General features: G+C 42.6%; 1 protein-coding gene across 3 annotated transcripts in view; it reads right to left on the bottom strand.

The window, feature by feature from the left end:
• si:ch211-161h7.4 (serine/arginine repetitive matrix protein 1) overlaps window positions 1-19433 on the bottom strand; it is a 114105-nt gene extending 94672 nt beyond the window's left edge. For 2 of the 3 annotated variants that reach the window (XM_055928145.1, XM_055928147.1), the window contains exons 1-3: window positions 18944-19433; window positions 18717-18760; window positions 3600-3667 (exon numbers count right to left, since the gene is read on the bottom strand). In XM_055928145.1, the coding sequence (XP_055784120.1) occupies window positions 3600-3647 (48 nt within the window). In that variant the 5' untranslated portion in view covers window positions 3648-3667; window positions 18717-18760; window positions 18944-19433. The remainder of the gene's footprint in view (window positions 1-3599; window positions 3668-18716; window positions 18761-18943) is intronic. The other variant, XM_055928146.1, reaches the window with a different exon arrangement.
• Between the last annotated feature and the right edge of the window lie 401 nt (window positions 19434-19834).

The raw sequence follows: 19834 nt of genomic DNA, 5'->3' as shown, positions 1-19834 counted from the left end.
ACCTGAACCACACTGCTAACCACACTGCTAACCTGAACCACACTGCTAACCACACTGCTAACCTAAACCACACTGCTAACCACACTGCTAACCTGAACCACACTGCTAACCTGAACCACACTGCTAACCACACTGCTAACCTAAACCACACTGCTAACCTGAACCACACTGCTAACCACACTGCTAACCTGAACCACACTGCTAACCTAAACCACACTGCTAACCTAAACCACACTGCTAACCTGAACCACACTGCTAACCACACTGCTAACCTGAACCACACTGCTAACCACACTGCAAACCTGAACCACACTGCTAACCACACTGCAAACCTGAACCACACTGCTAACCACACTGCTAACCTGAACCACACTGCTAACCACACTGCTAACCTGAACCACACTGCTAACCTGAACCACACTGCTAACCTGAACCACACTGCTAACCACACTGCTAACCTGAACCACACTGCTAACCTGAACCACACTGCTAACCACACTGCTAACCTGAACCACACTGCTAACCACACTGCTAACCACACTGCTAACCTGAACCACACTGCTAACCTGAACCACACTGCTAACCTGAACCACACTGCTAACCTGAACCACACTGCTAACCTGAACCACACTGCTAACCTGAACCACACTGCTAACCTGAACCACACTGCTAACCTGAACCACACTGCTAACCTGAACCACACTGCTAACCTGAACCACACTGCTAACCTTAACCACACTGCTAACCTTAACCACACTGCTAACCTTAACCACACTGCTAACCTTAACCACACTGCTAACCTTAACCACACTGCTAACCACACTGCTAACCACACTGCTAACCCGAACCACACTGCTAACCCGAACCACACTGCTAACCCGAACCACACTGCTAACCCGAACCACACTGCTAACCCTAACCACACTGCTAACCCTAACCACACTGCTAACCCTAACCACACTGCTAACCACACTGCTAACCACACTGCTAACCACACTGCTAACCACACTGCTAACCACACTGCTAACCACACTGCTAACCACACTGCTAACCACACTGCTAACCACACTGCTAACCACACTGCTAACCCGAACCACACTGCTAACCCGAACCACACTGCTAACCCGAACCACACTGCTAACCCGAACCACACTGCTAACCCGAACCACACTGCTAACCCGAACCACACTGCTAACCCGAACCACACTGCTAACCCGAACCACACTGCTAACCCGAACCACACTGCTAACCCGAACCACACTGCTAACCCGAACCACACTGCTAACCCGAACCACACTGCTAACCACACTGCTAACCACACTGCTAACCACACTGCTAACCACACTGCTAACCACACTGCTAACCTGAACCACACTGCTAACCTGAACCACACTGCTAACCCTAACCACACTGCTAACCCTAACCACACTGCTAACCCTAACCACACTGCTAACCCTAACCACACTGCTAACCCTAACCACACTGCTAACCCTAACCACACTGCTAACCCTAACCACACTGCTAACCCTAACCACACTGCTAGCCTTAGGTCTCTGAGGTCTAATACATCCACAAAGCCATTTCAACTGATATTTACTTTTTGGGGTCAAATTAGCAAATTATTGTCTTTTGTGAAATGGATTCTACTATCTGTAACCATTTGCATTTCTTTAAATACTTTAATTTTGAAGGCGAAACACAAATTCTACTAATCTGGCTAATCGTTATTGTGGCTAGCTTCACATAAATGCTGCATGCCCCTTGGGTTCCGAAGAGCAAGTCGAACACTGGGTAATGCCTACCAACATAATACATACAGTTGAAGTCGGAAGTTTACATACACTTAGGTTGGAGTCATTAAACTCGTTGTTCAACCACTCCACCAATGTCTTGTTAACAAACTAGTTATGGCACATCAGTTAGGACATCTACTTTGTGCATGACAAGTAATTTTTACAACAATTGTTTACAGAGATTATTTCACTTATAATTCACTGTATCACAATTCCAGTGTGTCAGAAGTTTACATACGCTAAGTTGACTGTGCCTTTAAACACCTTGGAAAATTCCAGAAAATTATGTCATGGCTTTAGAAGCTTCTGATAGGCTAATTGACAATTTGAGTCAATTGGAGGTGTACCTGTGGATGTATTTCAAGGCCTACCTTCAAACCCAGTGCCTCTTTGCTTGACATCATGGGAAAATCTAAAGAAATCAGCCAAGACCTCAGAAAAAAAAAAATTGTAGACGTCCACAAGTCTGGTTCATCCTTGGGAGCAATTTCCAAACGCCTGAAGGTACCACGTTCATCTGTACAAACAATAGTATTAACACCATGGGACCACACAGCCATCATACCGCTCAGGAAGGAGACGCGTTCTGTCTCCTAGAGATTAACGTACTCTGGTGTGAAAAGTGAAAATCAATCCCAGAACAACAGCAAAGGACCTTGTGAAGATGCTGGAGGAAATAGGTACAAAAGTATCTATATCCACATTAAAACGAGTCCTATATCGACATAACCTGAAAGGCCGCTCAGCAAGGAAGAAGCCATTGCTCCAAAACTGCGATTAAAAAAGCCAGACTACGGTTTGCATCTGCACATGGGGACAAAGATCATGTTGTGGGGGTGCTTTGCTGCAGGAGGGACTGGTGCACTTCACAAAATAGATGGAATCATGAGGAAGTAAAATTAGGTGGATATATTGAAGCAACACCTCAAGACATCAGTCAGGAAGTTAAAGCTTGGTTGCAAATGGGTCTTCCAAATGGACAATGACCCCAAGCATACTTCCAAAGTTGTGGCAAAATGGCTTAAGGACAACAAAGTACAGGTATTGGAGTGGCCATCACAAAGACCTGACCTCAACCCTGGAAAAGCGTGTGTGAGCAAGGAGTCCTACAAACCTGACTCAGTTACATCAGCTCTGTCAGGAGGAATGGGACAAAATTCACCCAATTTATTGTGGGAAGCTTGTGGAAGGCTACCCGAAACATTTGACCCAAGTTAAACAATTTAAAGTCCATGCTACCAAATACTAATTGAGTGTATGTACACTCCTGACCCACTGGGAATGTGATGAAAGAAATAAAAGCTGAAATAAATAATTATCTTTACTATTAATCTGACATTTCACATTCTTAAAATAAAGTGGTGATCCTAACTGATCTAAGACAGGGAATTTTTAAGATTAAATGTTAGGAATTGTGAAAAACTGAGTTTAAATGTATTTGGCTAAGGTGTATGTAAACTTCCGACTTCAACTGTATATACATTTTTCTATTTAACGAGGCAAGTCAGTTATTAAGAACAAATTCTTATTTACAATGATGGCCTACCCCGGCCAAACCCTCCTCTAACCCGGACGACGCTGAGCCAATTGTGCGCCGCCCTATGGGACTCCCGATCACGGTCAGTTGTGATACAGCCCAATCCCGAACCAGGGTCTGTAGTGACACCTCTAGCACCGAGGTGTTAGACCGCTGCGCCACTCGGGAGCCCCCATCTCCACCTCCTTTATACGTGACTTTGGTCAGGAATCTTAGTTTCCATTGACAACATGTGAGAGGATGAATATTAAAGAGAGTATATTTCTTACCCAAGTCTTTGAACCAAGTATTGGAGTCATCAACGTCCAGTTCGGCATTTCCCTTCGTGGTTGATGCGCTGACAGAACAGAAGAACAACAACATAGAAAGCAGTTTTCATCTACTAGTATTTATGACGATGGTTAACATTATTATAATCAATGTATGACAACCTGATCACTGGTTACCCCACGCAAATTCAGCCAGAAGTCTGGCTAAAAAAAGTCTCTGCAAGCCAGAATGTTGAAAATAATCATATTTTACAGGTTGTCCTTTTGACAATTGGAGGTTGAGACCGGGTATCCACAGGAAAATGTTGCTTACCCAACTTTTTCCAGCGCCGATAGGGTGTCACTTGTAAACAATAGCAGAATGTAACCGAACGTAGTCGACCCAAGCACATTTACTTATCAGCTGAAAGAACTTGTGAAATTTGCCAGCTGCTTGCATGAAGCAATGTTCATTCTGTGGTTTGATTAGGCTCTGCCATATTGTGCAAGTGTTGGTCCCATGAAAAAAAACTAAAATATATATATATGACCGAAAACAGCTTTTGGACATCAGCACTGCAATCACAAACATCGAAGCGATTGCGCAAGAGGCAAATGATCCTGGCGAGACTACGTTGGTGAACAAATAAATCAATGATCCTGGCGAGACTACGTTGGTGAACAAATAAATCAATGATCCTGGCGAGACTACGTTGGTGAACAAATAAATCGCCTCTATCCTTCTTTCAACTGGCAAACGTACAATCACTAGAGAAACTGGACGAGCTCCGCTCGAGACTATCCCATCAACGGGACCTGAAGAACTGTAATATTCTGTTTCTCGGAGTCGTGGCTGAACAAGGACAATATACATCTTTCCAGTTTTTACACGCATCGTCTCGACCAGACGGTAGCCTCTGGTAAGACTAAGGGAGGAGGGGTGTGTCTCTTTGTTAAAGGAAAACACTACCCAAAAACTCTTGATGCACAATCATATGATGCATTTTGCATCATAGAATGCAAAATACATCGTACGGTGATGATTTCTGTATTTTGAAAGTTAAATATCTTGAAAACCTGATTACTTTCAAGCAAAACATCTTGGGACTATGTCAACAATGGACTAATGAAACAAATACCAAAAGATAATTTATGGGTGGAATTTTCCTTTAATAGCAGCTGGAGCATGATCTCTAATGTTTAGAAAGTCTCAAGTTTTTCCTCACCAGAGTAAGAATGCAGAACATACATAGCTGTATTTACCACCAGACCGCACTCAACGAGCTGTATAAGGCCATAACCTAACAACATGCAAATCCTGAGGCGGTGACCTGTGATTTTAATGCAGGGAAACAAATCCAATTTAACTCATAATTACCAGGATGTCACCTGTGCAACAAAACTCAAATCACCTTTACTCCACACACAGAAACGCATACAAGACTCTCCCTCGCCCTCCCTTTGGAAAATCGGACAATAACTATCCTCCCGATTCCTGCTTACAAGCAAAAACTCAAACGGGAAGTGCAAGTGACTCGCTCAATAAGGAAATGGTCCAATGAAGTGGATGCTAAGATACAGGACTGTTTTGCTAGTACAGACTGGAATATGTTCAGCGATTCATCCGATAACATTGAGGAGTTTACGACACCAGTCAACGGCTTCATTAATAAGTGCATCGACGACGTGGTCCCCACAGTGACCGCACGTACATATCCTAACCAGAAGCCATGGATTACAGGCAACATCCTCACTGAGCTTAAGGCAAGAGCTGCTGCTTTCAAGGACACTAATCCGGACACTTACAAGAAGTCCCGCTACGACCTCCTGTGACAGGGCTTGCAAATTATCATGGATTACAAAGGGAAACCCAGCCACGATCTGTCCAGTGACGCAGGTCAACCAGACGAGATAAATGACTACTATGATTGCGTCGAGGCAAGCAACACTGAACCATGCATGACAGCACCAGCTGTTCCGGGCGACTGTGCGATATCGTAGCCAATGTAAGAAAGATCTTTAAACATGTTATCATTCACAAGGCCAGACCGATTACCAGGACACGTACTCAGAGCACGCGCTGACTAGCTGGCAAGTGTCTTCACTGACATTTTCAACTTCTCCCTGACCGAGCCTGTAACCGAGCCTGTAATACCTCAAGGAGACCACCACCGTCCTTGTGGCCAAGAACACCAAGGTAAACTGTCTAAATGACTAACCGCCCCGTAGCACTCACATCTGTAGCCATGAAATGCTTTGAAAGGCTGGTCATGGCTAACACCATAATCCCAGAAACCCTAGACCCACTCCAATTTGCATACCACCCAAAAGATCCACAGATGATGCAATCTCTATTGCACTCCACACTGCCCATTCCCACCTGCACAAAAGGAACATCTACATGAGAACGATATTCATTGACTAGAGCTTAGCGTTCAACACCATATTGCCCTCCAAGCTCATCACTAAACTTAGGAACCTGAGACTGAACACCTCCCTCTGCAACTGGATCCTGGACTTCCTGACAGGCCACCCCCAGGTGGTGAGGGTAGGCAACAACACGCGGACCCTCAACACGGGGGCCCCTCAGGAATGCGTGCTTAGTCCCTTCTTGTACTCCCTGTTCTCCCACGACTGTATGGCTGGGCACAACTCCAATATCATTATTAAGGTTGCTGACGACACGACAGACTATAGGGAGGTCGTCAGTGACCTGGCAGTGTTGTTTGTTGCACAACTTGACCTCAGGTATTTTCTACAAGGGACTCCCAGGTGGCGCAGTGGTCTAGAGCACTGCATTGCAGTGCTAGCTGCACCACCAGAGTCTCTGGGTTCGCGCCCAGGCTCTGTCGCAGCCGGCCGCGACAGGGAGGTCCGTGGGGCGACGCACAATTGGCTTAGCGTTGTCCGGGTTAGGGAGGGTTTGGCCGGTAGGGTTATCCTTGTCTCATCGCTAACCAAGGTAGCCAGGTGCACGGTGTTTCCTCCGACACATTGGTGCGGGTGGCTTCCGGGTTGGAGGCGCGCTGTGTTAAAGAAGCAGTGCGCCTTGGTTGGGTTGTGCCTCGGAGGACGCATGGCTTTCGACCTTCGTCTCTCCCAAGCCCGTACGGGAGTTGTAGCGATGAGACAAGATAGTAATTACTAGCGATTGGATACCACGAAAATTGGGGAGAAAAGGGGATAAAATTTAAAGGGGGGAAAAAAAAAACTATGAAATAACACATATGGAATCATGTAGCAACGAAAAACGTGTTAAACAACAAAAATATATATTTATATTTGAGATTCTTCAGATAGCCACCTTTTGCCTTGACAGCTCAACCAGCTTCATGAGGTAGTCACCGGGAATGCATTTCAACTAACAGGAGTGCCGTGTTAAAAGTTCATTTGTGGAATTTCTTTCCTTCTTAATGCTTTTGAGCCAATCAGTTGTGGGATGACAAGGTAGGGGAGGTAAACAGAAGATAGCCCTATTTGGTAAAAGACCAAGTCCATATTATGGCAAGAACAGCTAAAATAAGCAAAGAGAAAAGACAGCCCATCATTACTAAAACATGAAGGTCAGTCAATCCAAAAAATGTCTTCAAGTATAGTCACAAAACAACATCAAGCGCTATGATGAAACTGGCTCTCATGAGGACCTCCACAGAAAAGGAAGACCCAGAGTTACCTCTACTGCAGAGGATAAGTTCACTACATCCACTACACACAGACGTCCTTTTGTCCTCGTCGTGTACCGTATATATATATATATATATTTAAACCTTTCTTCGCATATCTTTTATATATTTTCTTTTCCAAAAACTCAACTTCAAAGCACTTTCCTGCAACCGGCCTCAACAATTACAAAAAACAAGTATTATTTACCTCAAATCTGACAATTTAGCTTCAGGCTAAAAAGTTAGCCTGAAGCTAACCTGAAGCTACCCAGTTTACTGGCTGACATTGGTATTTCAGCTGACCACGATTTGTGGTCATCAGCTATTCCTTTGGCTCGATAACCTATCGCCACTTTTGTACAACGCGACTCAGACTGAACATACCGGACCTTTTTTTCTCCATGTCCCCGGATTTCAACCGCAAGCTCTGGACATTTACACGTTGATTTTGCAGCTAGCTAGCTGCTACCTGTGTGACTATTGGCTTACGTCGATCCCGGAGCAAACATCAATTATTCCGGAGCTAGCCAGCTGAAGAGTTCCATCAGCCACTCCTGGGCTACAGTCACCTATCCAGACCCGTTTTACTGCCAATGCGGAGCCCCACCGGGCCTTCACGACTGGGATACCGACGTTATCTGCCCGAGGGAGTTATCCAACTGGCACTTCCGTCGCGACGTTACCTGAACGCTCATCTGGGGCCCGCTAATCGTTAGTTGTCTTATCGGCTGCTATCTGAATAAGTCTATCGGAGAATTTATTTTTTTTCTTTATTTTTTTTCTTGGGTCACTATAACTATATCTATTTTGCCAATTGGATTGATCCCCTCTACCACACGGAACCCCACTAATCTACCGACGGAAACGTACGAGGTGGCTAAAAACAGACCTCCATCCTATGCTAGCTTGCTACCGATGGCCCGGCTAGCTGTCTGAATCGCCGTGACCCCAAACAACCTCTACTCACTGGACCCTTATGATCACTCGACTAAGCATGCCTCTCCTTAATGTCAATATGCCTTGTCCATTGCTGTTCTGGTTAGTGTTTATTGGCTTATTTCACTGTAGAGGCTCTAGCCCTGCTCACTATATATCCAACCTCTCAGTTCCACCACCCACATATGCGATGACATCACCTGGTTTCAATGATGTTTCTAGAGACAATTTCTCTCTCATCATCACTCAATACCTAGGTTTACCTCCACTGTATTCACATCCTACCATACCTTTGCCTGTACATTATTCCTTGAAGCTATTTTATCACCCCCAGAAACGATATTTTACTCTCTGTTCTAGACGACCAAGTCTCATAGCTTTTAGCCGTACCCTTATCCTACTCCTCCTCTGGTGATGTAGAGGTGAATCCAGACCCTGCAGTGCCTAGCTCCACTCCTATTCCCCAGGCGCTCTCTTTTGATGACTTCTGTAACCGTAATAGCCTTGGTTTCATGCATGTTAACATTAGAAGCCTCCTCCCTAAGTTTGTTTTATTCACTGCTTTAGCACACTCTGCCAACCCGGATGTCTTAGCCGTGTCTGAATCCTGGCTTAGGAAGACCACCAATAACTCTGAAATCTCCATTCCTAACTACAACATTTTCAGACCAGATAGAACGGCCAAAGGGGGCGGTGTTGCAATCTACTGCAAGGATTGCCTGCAGAGTTCTGTCCAACTATCCAGGTCTGTTCCCAAACAATTTGAACTTCTACTTTTAAAAATCCACCTCTCTAAAAACAAGTCTCTCATCGTTGCCGCCTGCTATAGACCACCCTCTGCCCCCAGCTGTGCCCTGGACACCATATGTGAACTGATTGACCCCAATCTGTTTTCAGAGCTCGTGCTGCTAGGTGACCTAAACTGAAACATGCTTAACACCCCGGCCATCCTACAATCTAAGCTAGATGCCCTCAATCTCTCACAAATTATCAATGAACCTACCAGGTACCACCCCAAAGCCGTAAACACGGGCACCCTCATAGATATCATCCTAACCAACGTGCCCTCTAAATACACCTCTGCTGTTTTCAACCAAGATCTCAGCGATCACTGACTCATTGCCTGCATCCGTAACGGGTCAGCAGTCAAACGACCTCCACTCATCACTGTCAAACGCTCCCTGAAACACTTCAGCGAGCATGCCCCATTGAAGAAATGTAGAACCAGGAACAGATATAGCCCTTGGTTCTCTCCAGACCCGACTGCCCTTAACCAACACAAAAACATCCTGTGGCGTTCTGCATTAGCATCGAACAGCCCCCGTGATAGGCAACTTTTCAGGGAAGCTAGAAACCAATATACACAGGAAGTTAGAAAAGCAAAGGCTAGCTTTTTCAAGCAGACATTTGCTTCCTGCAACACAAACTCAAAAAAGTTCTGGGACACTGTAAAGTCCATGGAGAATAAGAACATCTCCTCCCAGCTGCCCACTGCACTGAAGATAGGAAACACTGTCACCACCGACAAATCCATTATAATTGAGAATTTCAATAAGCATTTTTCTACGGCTGGCCAGGCTTTCCACCTGGCTACCCCTACCCCGGTCAACAGCACTGCACGCCCCACAGCTACTCGCCCAAGCCTTCCCCATTTCTCCTTCTCCCAAATCCAGTCAGCTGATGTTCTGAAAGAGCTGCAAAATCTGGACCCCTACAAATCAACCGGGCTAGATAATATGGACCCTTTCTTTCTAAAATGATCTGCTGAAATTGTTGCCACCCCTATTACTAGCCTCTTCAACCTCTCTTTCGTGTCGTCTGAGATTCCCAAAGATTGGAAAGCAGCTGCAGTCATCCCGATATTCAAAAGGGGGGACACTCTTGGCCGAAACTGCTACAGACCTATATCTATCCTACCCTGCCTTTCTAAGGTCTTCGAAAGCCAAGTCAACAAACAGATTACCGACCATTTCGAATCCCACCATACCTTCTCCGCTATGCAATCTGGTTTCAGAGCTGGTCATGGGTGCACCTCAGCCACGCTCAAGGTCCTAAACGATATCTTAACTTCTTGCAACTATAGGGGGTGCTGTTTTGCATTAGCATAATTTGCTCTACAGATTAAACTGCCTAGTACTCAATTCTTGCTCGTACAATATGCATATTATTATTATTATTGGATAGAAAACACTCTCTAGTTTCTATAGCCGTTTGAATTTTGTCTCTGAGTGGAACAGAACTCATTCTACAGCACTTTTCCTGATATGGAGTCAGATTTCAGACATCTTGGCCACTGATCTGGAGTCAGTTTAAAGGTCACTGTAAATGCTATGGAGAAACAGACACTGCTTACGTCTTCCCCTGGGTGTCAGTACGTGATGACGCTTTGAATGGAGTCGATTGCGCAATCAGTGCCTCTATAAATCACCAAATACCAGAAGTAACTTCCTTTGGCTGCCTGCGCCTGGCGCGCGAAGGACATCCGACTCGCCTCCTTCCAAGCTTTAGTTTAGCCAGTAATATTTCTCCGGTCATATTTTTACTCGTTATAGGTGTTAAAAACATCATAAGGTAGTTAATTTGAACCGTTTTATAGCAACTTATAACCGTTTAGTGCGATTTTGAGGCATTGCTTTGTTGTGCACTTTGAAGCGCCGGGCACGTTTCGGGGTCCCGGTCGAACGTTAGTGGGCATTTAGACAGACAAGAGGACATCTTTCGACCAAAAGAAGATTAGACCCAAGAAAGGATACATTGCCCAAGATTCTGATGGAAGATCACCTCATAGTAAGAAATATTTAAGATGATAAATCGTTGTTCTGTAGAAAAATGTTAAACGCACGTTCCGCCATTTTGTTAGGTGTAGCTTTGCTTGGCGCAACCTGTATTGAAAAGTAAGGATAATTTAAAAAATGTAATTCCGCGATTGTATTAAGAATTAAATTGTCTATCAATCGCTGTCCACCGTATATTTTTTAGTCACGTTTATGAATATTTATGTAAAAGACTAAATTACTGTCTAATATGGTGCACGACATTTTCTGACCAGCTGGGCTACTTTTGTCATTGTCTAACCATGATTTTGGTGGCTAAATATGCACATTTTCGAACAAACTCTATATGTATGTTGTAATATGATGTTACAGGAGTGTCATCTGAAGAATTCTGAGAAGGTTAGTGAAAAAATTAATATATTTTGGCGATATTTACGTTATCGCTCTCTTTGGCTAGAATCAATGCTCTGGTAATGTTTGCACATGTGGTATGCTAATATAACGATTTATTGTGTTTTCGCTGTAAGACACTTAGAAAATCTGAAATATTGTCTGTATTCACAGGATCTGTGTCTTTCAATTAGTGTATGCTGTGTATTTTTACAAAATGTTTTATGATTAGTAATTAGGTAATACACGTTGCTCTGTGTATTTATTCTAGTCCAGTTGTGATGGTGGGTGCAATTGTAAACTATGATTTATACCTGAAATATGCACATTTTTCTAACAAAACCTATCCTATACCATAAATATGTTATCAGACTGTCATCTGATGAGGTTTTTTCTTGGTTAGTGGCTATCAATATCTTTATTTGGCCGAATTGGTGATAGCTACTGGTGGAGAGAGAAAATGGTGGACAAAGAAAAATGGTGTCTTTTGCTAACGTGGTTAGCTAATAGATTTACATATTTTGTCTTCCATGTAAAACATTTTAAAAATCTGAAATGGTGGCTTTATTCACAGGATCTGTATCTTTCATTAGGTGTCTTGGACTTGTGATTTAATGATATTTAGATGCTACTATTTAATTGTGACGCTATGCTAGCGATGCTACTCAGTGTGGGTGGGGGGGGGTGCTCCCGGACCCGGGGTAGATACTCGTGAAAGGTTAACCGCCATCGATAAGAAACAATACTGTGCAGCAGTATTCATTGACCTGGCCAAGGCTTTCGACTCTGTCAATTACCACATCCTCATCGGCAGACTCGACAGCCTTGGTTTCTCAAATGATTGCCTCGCCTGGTTCACCAACTACTTCTCTGATAGAGTTCAGTGTGTCAAATCGGAGGGCCTGTTGTCTGGGCCTCTGGCAGTCTCTATGGGAGTGCCACAGGGTTCAATTCTTGGACCGACTCTCTTCTCTGTATACATCAATGATGTCGCTCTTGCTGCTGGTGAGTCTCTGATCCACCTCTACGCAGACGACACCATTCTGTATACTTCTGGCCCTTCTTTGGACACTGTTTTAACTTCTTATGGCTGCAGGGGGCGTATTGAGTAGCCAGATAATGTGCCCATTTCAAATGGCGTCGTACTCAATTCTTGCTCGTACAATATGCATATTATTATTACAATTGGATAGAAAACACTCTCTAGTTTCTAAAAACGTTTGAATTATTTCTCTGAGTGAAACAGAAATCCTTCTGCAGCACTTTTCCTAACCAGGAAGTGAAATGTCAGAAATCTATGCTCTGTTCAACCTTATGCCTATACATGGGCGTGTTACGTAGGAGTCTACAAACACTTCCTACGCCTTCCCCTGGTTGTCAAGATGTGGTGAGAGAAGAAATTTCGTGTCTATCTTGGTCAGAGGTGGAATAAAAGGTCTTTGTTTGACGTGACCGTCCATTTCCTGTTTCTGGAGCGCGCGAAAGAGGACACGGATATGGCTTCTGTTTAGCTGTCGTTATGAAAGACGAACATCTCCGTCTTAGATTTGATTTGATACATGTCATATCATCGTAACGTATGTTTTTTCAATATAGTTTAATCAGATTATTGAAACTTTTTCGGGAGTTTTGCCGTGTTCCGTTCTCTGACTTTGTTGACGTTGGAGTGATCCGTGCCACTTGGCAAGTGCCCATGCTAAATGAAGAGGGATATTTGCCGTTCCAGATCAAAACAACGACTATTCTGGACAAAGGACACCTTATCCAACATTCTGACGGAAGACCACCAAAAGTAAGAAACATTTTATGATGCTATTTCTAATATCTGTCGTGCATGTTGACTGGTCGTGGGCGCCCAAGTGTTTCTGGCTATTGTGGCTATGCTAATATCACGCTACATTTTGTTTGCGCTGTAAAACATTTAATAAATCGGAAATTTCGTCTAGAATCACAAGATGCCTGTCTTTCAATTGCTGTACACTGTATTTTTCAGAAATGTTTTATGATGAGTAATTAGGTATTTGACGTTGGTGTCTGTAAATAGTAGCGCTGCTTTCGGTGCAATTTCTGATTGTAGCTGAAATGTAAACTATGAATTATACCTGAAATATGTAAATTTTTCAAAAAAATACATATGCTATACAATAAATATGTTATCAGACTGTCATCTGATGAGGTTGTTTCTTGGTTAGTGGCTATTTTTATCTTTATTTGGCCGAATTTGTGATAGCTACTGATGGAGTCATAAACTGATGGAGTAAGAATATTGGTGTCTTTTGCTAACGTGATTAGCTAATAGATTTACATATTGTGTCTTCCCTGTAAAACATTTTAAAAATCGGACATGTTGGCTTGATTCACAAGATGTGCACCTTCATCTGGTGTCTTGGACTTGTTAATGTGTGAAAGTTAAATATTTGTAAAAAATATCTTTTGAATTTCGCGCCCTGCACTTGAGCTGGATGTTGTCATAAGTGTACCGGTGTGGGGCTGCAGCCAGAAGAAGTTAACAACCCTCCAGGCGAGCTTCAATGCCATACAACTCTCCTTCCGTGGCCTCCAATTGCTCTTAAATACAAGTAAAACTAAATGGATGCTCTTCAACCGATCGATGCCTGCACCTGCCCGCCTGTCCAACATCACTACTCTGGACGGGACTCACTTAGAATATGTGGACAAATCTACAAATACCTAGGTGTCTGGTTAGACTGTAAACTCTCCTTCCAGACTCACATCAAACATCTCCAATCCAAAGTTAAATCTAGAATCGGCTTCCTATTCCGCAACAAAGCATCCTTCACTCACTCTGCCAAACATTACCTTGTAAAACTGACCATCCTACCAATCCTCGACTTCGGTGATGTCATTTACAAAATAGCCTCCAATACCCTACTCAATAAATTGGATGCAGTCTATCACAGTGCCATCCGTTTTGTCACCAAAGCCCCATATACTACCCACCACTGCGACCTGTACACTCTCGTTGGCTGGCCCTCGCTTCATACTCGTCGCCAAACCCACTGGCTCCAGGTCATCTACAAGACCCTGCCAGGTAAAGTACCCCCTTATCTCAGCTCGCTGGTCACCATAGCAGCACCCACCTGTAGCACGCGCTCCAGCAGGTATCTCTCTCTGGTCACCCCCAAAACCAATTCTTCCTTTGGCCGCCTCTCCTTCCAGTTCTCTTCTGCCAATGACTGGAACGAACTACAAAAATCTCTGAAACTGGAAACCCTTATCTCCCTCACTAACTTTAAGCACCAGCTGTCAGAGCAGCTCATAGATTCCTACACCTGTACATAGCCCATCTATAATTTAGCCCAAACAACTACCTCTTTCCCTACTGTATTTATGTATTTATTTAGCTCCTTTGCACCCCATTATTTCTATCTCTACTTTGCACATTCTTCCACTGCAAATCTACCATTCCAGTGTTTTACTTGCTATATTGTATTTACTTCGCACCATGGCCTTTTTTTTTGCCTTCACCTCCCTTATCTCACTTCACTTGCTCACATTGTATATAGACTTATTTTTCACTGTATTATTGACTGTATGTTTGTTTTACTCCATGTGTAACTATGTGTTGTTGTATGTGTCGAACTGCTTTGCTTTATCTTGGCCAGGTCGCAATTGTAAATGAGAACGTGTTCTCAACGTGCCTACCTGGTTAAATAAAGGCGAAATAAATCAAATAAATAAAGAGTTACCAGCCTCAGAAATTGCAGCCCAAATAAAATGCTCCAGAGTTCAAGTAACAGGCATGTCAACATCAACTATTCAGAAGAGAATCAGGCCTTCATGGTCGAAATTGCTGAAAACCACTACTAAAGGACACCAATAAGAAGAAGAGACTTGGTACAAGAAACACTAGCATAGGACATTTAGACCGGTGGAGTACAAATTTGAGATTTTTGGTTCCAACCGCCATGTCTTTGTGAGAAGAAGTGTAGGTGAACGGATGATCTCCGCACGTAGTTCCTACCGTGAAACATGGAGGTGTGATGGTGCTTTGCTGGTGACACGGTCAGTGATTTATTTAGAATTCAAGGAACACTTAACCAGCATGGCTACCACAGCATTCTGCAACGATACACCATCACATCTGGTTTGAGCTTAGTGGGAGTATCATTTGTTTTTTCAACAGGACAGTGATCCAACACACCTCCAGGCTGTGTAAGGACTACTTGACCAAGAAGGAGAGTGATGGGGTGCTGCATCAGATGACCTGGCCTCCACAATCACCCGACCTCAGCCCAATTGAGATGGTCTGGGATGAGTTGGACCGCAGAGTGAAGGAAAAGCAGCCAGCAAGTGCTCAGCATATGTGGGAACTCCTTCAAGACTGTTGGAAAAGCATTCCAGGTGAAGCTGGTTGAGAGAATGCCAAGCGTGTGCAAAGCTGTCAAGGCAAAGGGTGGCTAATTTGAAGAATCGAAATGTTATTTGTTTAACACTTTTTTGGTTACTACATGATTCCATGTGTAATTTGATAGTGTTGATGTCTTCACTATTATTCTACAATGTAGAAAATAGTAAAAATAAAGAAAATCCCTTGAATGAGTAGGTGTGTCCAAACTTTTAATTGGTACTGTATCTACCTCAAATAACACATACCCCTGTAACATCGACTCTACTATGTACACAGAGTACCAGTACAAAGTAAATTATTATTATTTTTGTTCAACATTCTGACTTGTAATGGGACCGTTCTGGACTGCTGAGCCTACATGTTAGAAACGAGAGTAAGTATTTCACGCTCAGATTCTAAAAGAGGCTAGCTAGGCCTATGTGAAGCTAGCAAAAATAAGGATGAGCCAATATAGTGGAATTTGCAGTTCACCTTCAAAATTAAAGTCCCTATGAAAGTGATACAAATAGTGGAATCCTGCCACATTTGTACTAAATAATACAAGGTTGGAATGTTGTTATATAACTTCGAGACAACTAGTTAACTTGACGAAGACATTTGTTGAAATCACTCTGTGGATGTAACCATGCTTACTAATTAACTAATTATTATATTTTATTGTATTTATATAACATTCCAACCTTGTTCAGCATTATCTAATCCAAATATGGGCTGCTTCCACTATTTGTAGTATTTGCATCACATTCAATGAATTACTTTTTTTTTTTATAAGGCAAACCGCAAATTCCACTATTGTAGCTAATCCTTATTGTGGCTAGCTTCACATAAGTGCTAAATAGCTGAATGTTGATTGGCTGAAAGCCGTGATATATCAGACCGTATAACATGGGTACGACACCAAAAAGTATCTGTACTGCTCTAATTACGTTGGTAACCAGTTCATAATTACAATAAGGCAAATCTGGGGTTTGTGGTATATGGCCAATAAACCACGGGTAAGGAGGCTAAGGACTGTGTCCAGGCACTCCGCAATGTGTCGTGCTTAAAGAACAGCCCTTATCCGTGGTATATTGGCCTTATTGCTTAAATAGAGCTGTTCAGCGTGTAGTCCTAAAACCCAGAAATGAGTTACCTCTGGTTCGTTCAGTCATTCCTATGGGGAAAATTAACAGAGAAAGAATAGGGTTGGGATAAAACACCAAAAAGAAGGTCTGAGGTGAAAAGGATGATGATATTTGTGTTCTATGGAGGGGTGATGCAAAACAGCGAGGCATTCCATGCTTTCTTCACTCTTGTCTGAGCACCTGAGATTTACTATGCAATCTGACACACGTCAAATCAGTTTCCTTGATCTTCTGATTTTATGTGAGGATAATGTTCTATACACTGATCTTTACAGGAAACCTACTGATCGTAACAGTTTGTTGGGGGCTGATAGTTGTCACCTGCTTCCCATGATAAACAATTTGCCCTACAGCCAATTATGTATAATCAAAATAATTTGAAGAAACAATCACATTTTGACAGAAATATGGCTGAGACGTCAAAAAAAATTCAAGCAGGGGGGGTACAAACATGGTCAGATTAATACTGCCATGAGAAAATTCAAAACAAATCGAGACATGATCTCTTTCAAGGACAGTCTAGCAAAAAGAAGCATTCTTGCGTTCCAACTACCCTCCATTCAAAGTGCTCTGAACAAATTAAGAGAATCGTTCACAAACATTGGCACATTCTAAGATCCGATGACAGTATCGGTAATGTGTTTTCAGAAATCTCAGAGATCAAAAGATAAACTGATTTACCACCCCAAAATATCCCTGTACGTTGTCTATTTGCGCCTCTACCAGATGGAAACTACAAGTGTAATGGCTGTGCTCAATGCAATGGCACTTACAAATGTAGATCCTTCAAACACCCTCAAACAGGGAAACGGATCCCAATCAAAGGTGTTATCACAGTGCTCCACTAAGGCAGTTATTTATCTTATAACTTGTCCTTGTGGCAAAATATGTGGGTAAAACAAAGCGTGAATTAAAAGTACGAATCTCTGAGCATCGTAGCACCATTAGGTGCAAAAATACGATTTACCCAGTTGCGGCCCACTTTTTGGAAGCGAACCACTCGATTTCGTCCCTACGTTATATCGGCATTGAACATGTCACCATCCCTAGGAGAGGGGGTGACCTCGACAATTTATTGTTAAAACAAGAGGCTGCCTGGATCTATAATTTAAAGACCCTTGCTCCCTTCGGTCTCAATGTACATTTACATTTTACATTTAAGTCATTTAGCAGACGCTCTTATCCAGAGCGACTTACAAATTGGTGCATTCACCTTATGACATCTTTGACCTGATGCCATTCTTGAGGTTATTGTGATTTTGCTATTCATTGTAAATGTTTGTAGGCCTATGTATCCAAATTGTATCTATTATCGTATGCTATCCATTCATGTGTTTGTATATTCTTCTTATATCTGAGAATTAACCAATGATATCAGGCCACATCCCACCATGATTAGACACCCGTGTGTGTTTTTTGACACTTTATAAAACCTAGTGACGGGCAGTGTTTGTCATCATTCCCTGACGAAGACATCTGAGCTCCTAGAGTGTCAAGTAGTCTACTCCGCTAGCCAGCACCTCGCCTAAACAGGTGTGCGTTTCTTTCGCCTCCAAATTAACACAGGTTTAGGACATTTTATACGTGTTATTCTGACTGCTATGATCACACAGTTAACATTACCTTTGAATTACGAGCCCTTTGTGATTATTTAATTATAACATGAATTATATTAAACTCAAAGTTATGTTAGCTGATTTAAGATTCTCATAGAACCAAACGTATAACATCAACTTGACAGACCTTATTTTCGGCGTTTTTTCCAAAAACACATTTTCCTCATAGGCTTTGTCCAACGAACGAACCATGGCAGAGTTAATGCCTACAAAAATACGCCATTACCATTTCTCTATACCAAGTTACCTAGAATAGTTTCTTACCTCGCTTTATTGGAGAAGTACCGGAGCTTCTTCCGAGGTCTCGCCTGTGAAAAGATGGCGTGATTATCAGCTGGGATAGCTAACGTTGTTAGCAAGTTAGCTAACTAAAGTCAGTTATGTTAGGTAGCTAACGTTAGCTAGTTTCACTGCATATGGCAACTTATCCTGTAATGTTAGTTTGCTAGCCAAACGTAGCTTGTCATTACTTAGCGAAAATAAATAGTTACCAGATTTGGGTATTTGGAGTCCATTTCTGTCCGTGTAGACTCAGCCAAATGTATTTAGCCCGCTAACGTTAGCTTGATAATAAATCGGTCTAGCTAGCGTAGCACAGCCCTACCGCCATTTCTCCCAATTATTGGATTGTTTTATTTGCACGCTGAAACTAAAATTCTCATCAAGTTAACATATGATAGTTAGACACGTATCCTTAGTTCGTAAAAAATATATATCTATGTTTACAAGACAAGCTAATGTTAGCCAAACGAAGACGTTGTTTACAAGACAAGCTAATGTTAGCCAAACGAAGACGTTGTTTACAAGAAAATTGCCCGCGCTAACTTCAAACACTATCTCTGTAGTGCCGGAAATGTTTACAAGCGAGACAGAAACACTCTTTAGGAGATGGGAAACGGCGTTACATTCGAATTAACGTTACCAAGTTGCCCTTACGTCGTCAAGACTACGCGGGGCATTCTGGGACAACGCGGTGCATTCTGGGACTCCTTCAATGAGGGAATGGGTGGCCAGCAAAAAAAAAAAAAAACATGAACATGAATTACGTCATTACAAATATTTTCCAAGTTGTGAGATAATGAACGTGTTTTCTGTAATATCGTAGCTATACGATATTACAGAAAACACGTTCATTATCTCACAACTTGGAAAATATTTGTAATGACGTAATTCATGTTCATGTTTTTTTTTTTGAGAATTGAGAATTCGTGACATGATGTACTTTCGACGAAAATAGTCAGTTGTTTTTTACTCATACCCTGACTTTTAGAATTGTGACCACTAGTTTAGCAAAAATGTTAAACTATTAATTCCTGCTGGTATTCTTTTCTCTTCCTTTTCTAATATCTATGATATGACCCATCCGTCTTCTGCTTCTTATA

The sequence above is a fragment of the Salvelinus fontinalis genome, chromosome 7, assembly GCF_029448725.1.
Source record: "Salvelinus fontinalis isolate EN_2023a chromosome 7, ASM2944872v1, whole genome shotgun sequence".
Taxonomy (NCBI): Eukaryota; Metazoa; Chordata; class Actinopteri; order Salmoniformes; family Salmonidae; genus Salvelinus; species Salvelinus fontinalis.
Note: the sequence above shows the minus strand (reverse complement) of the source record. Positions and strands in the feature narration are given on the sequence as shown.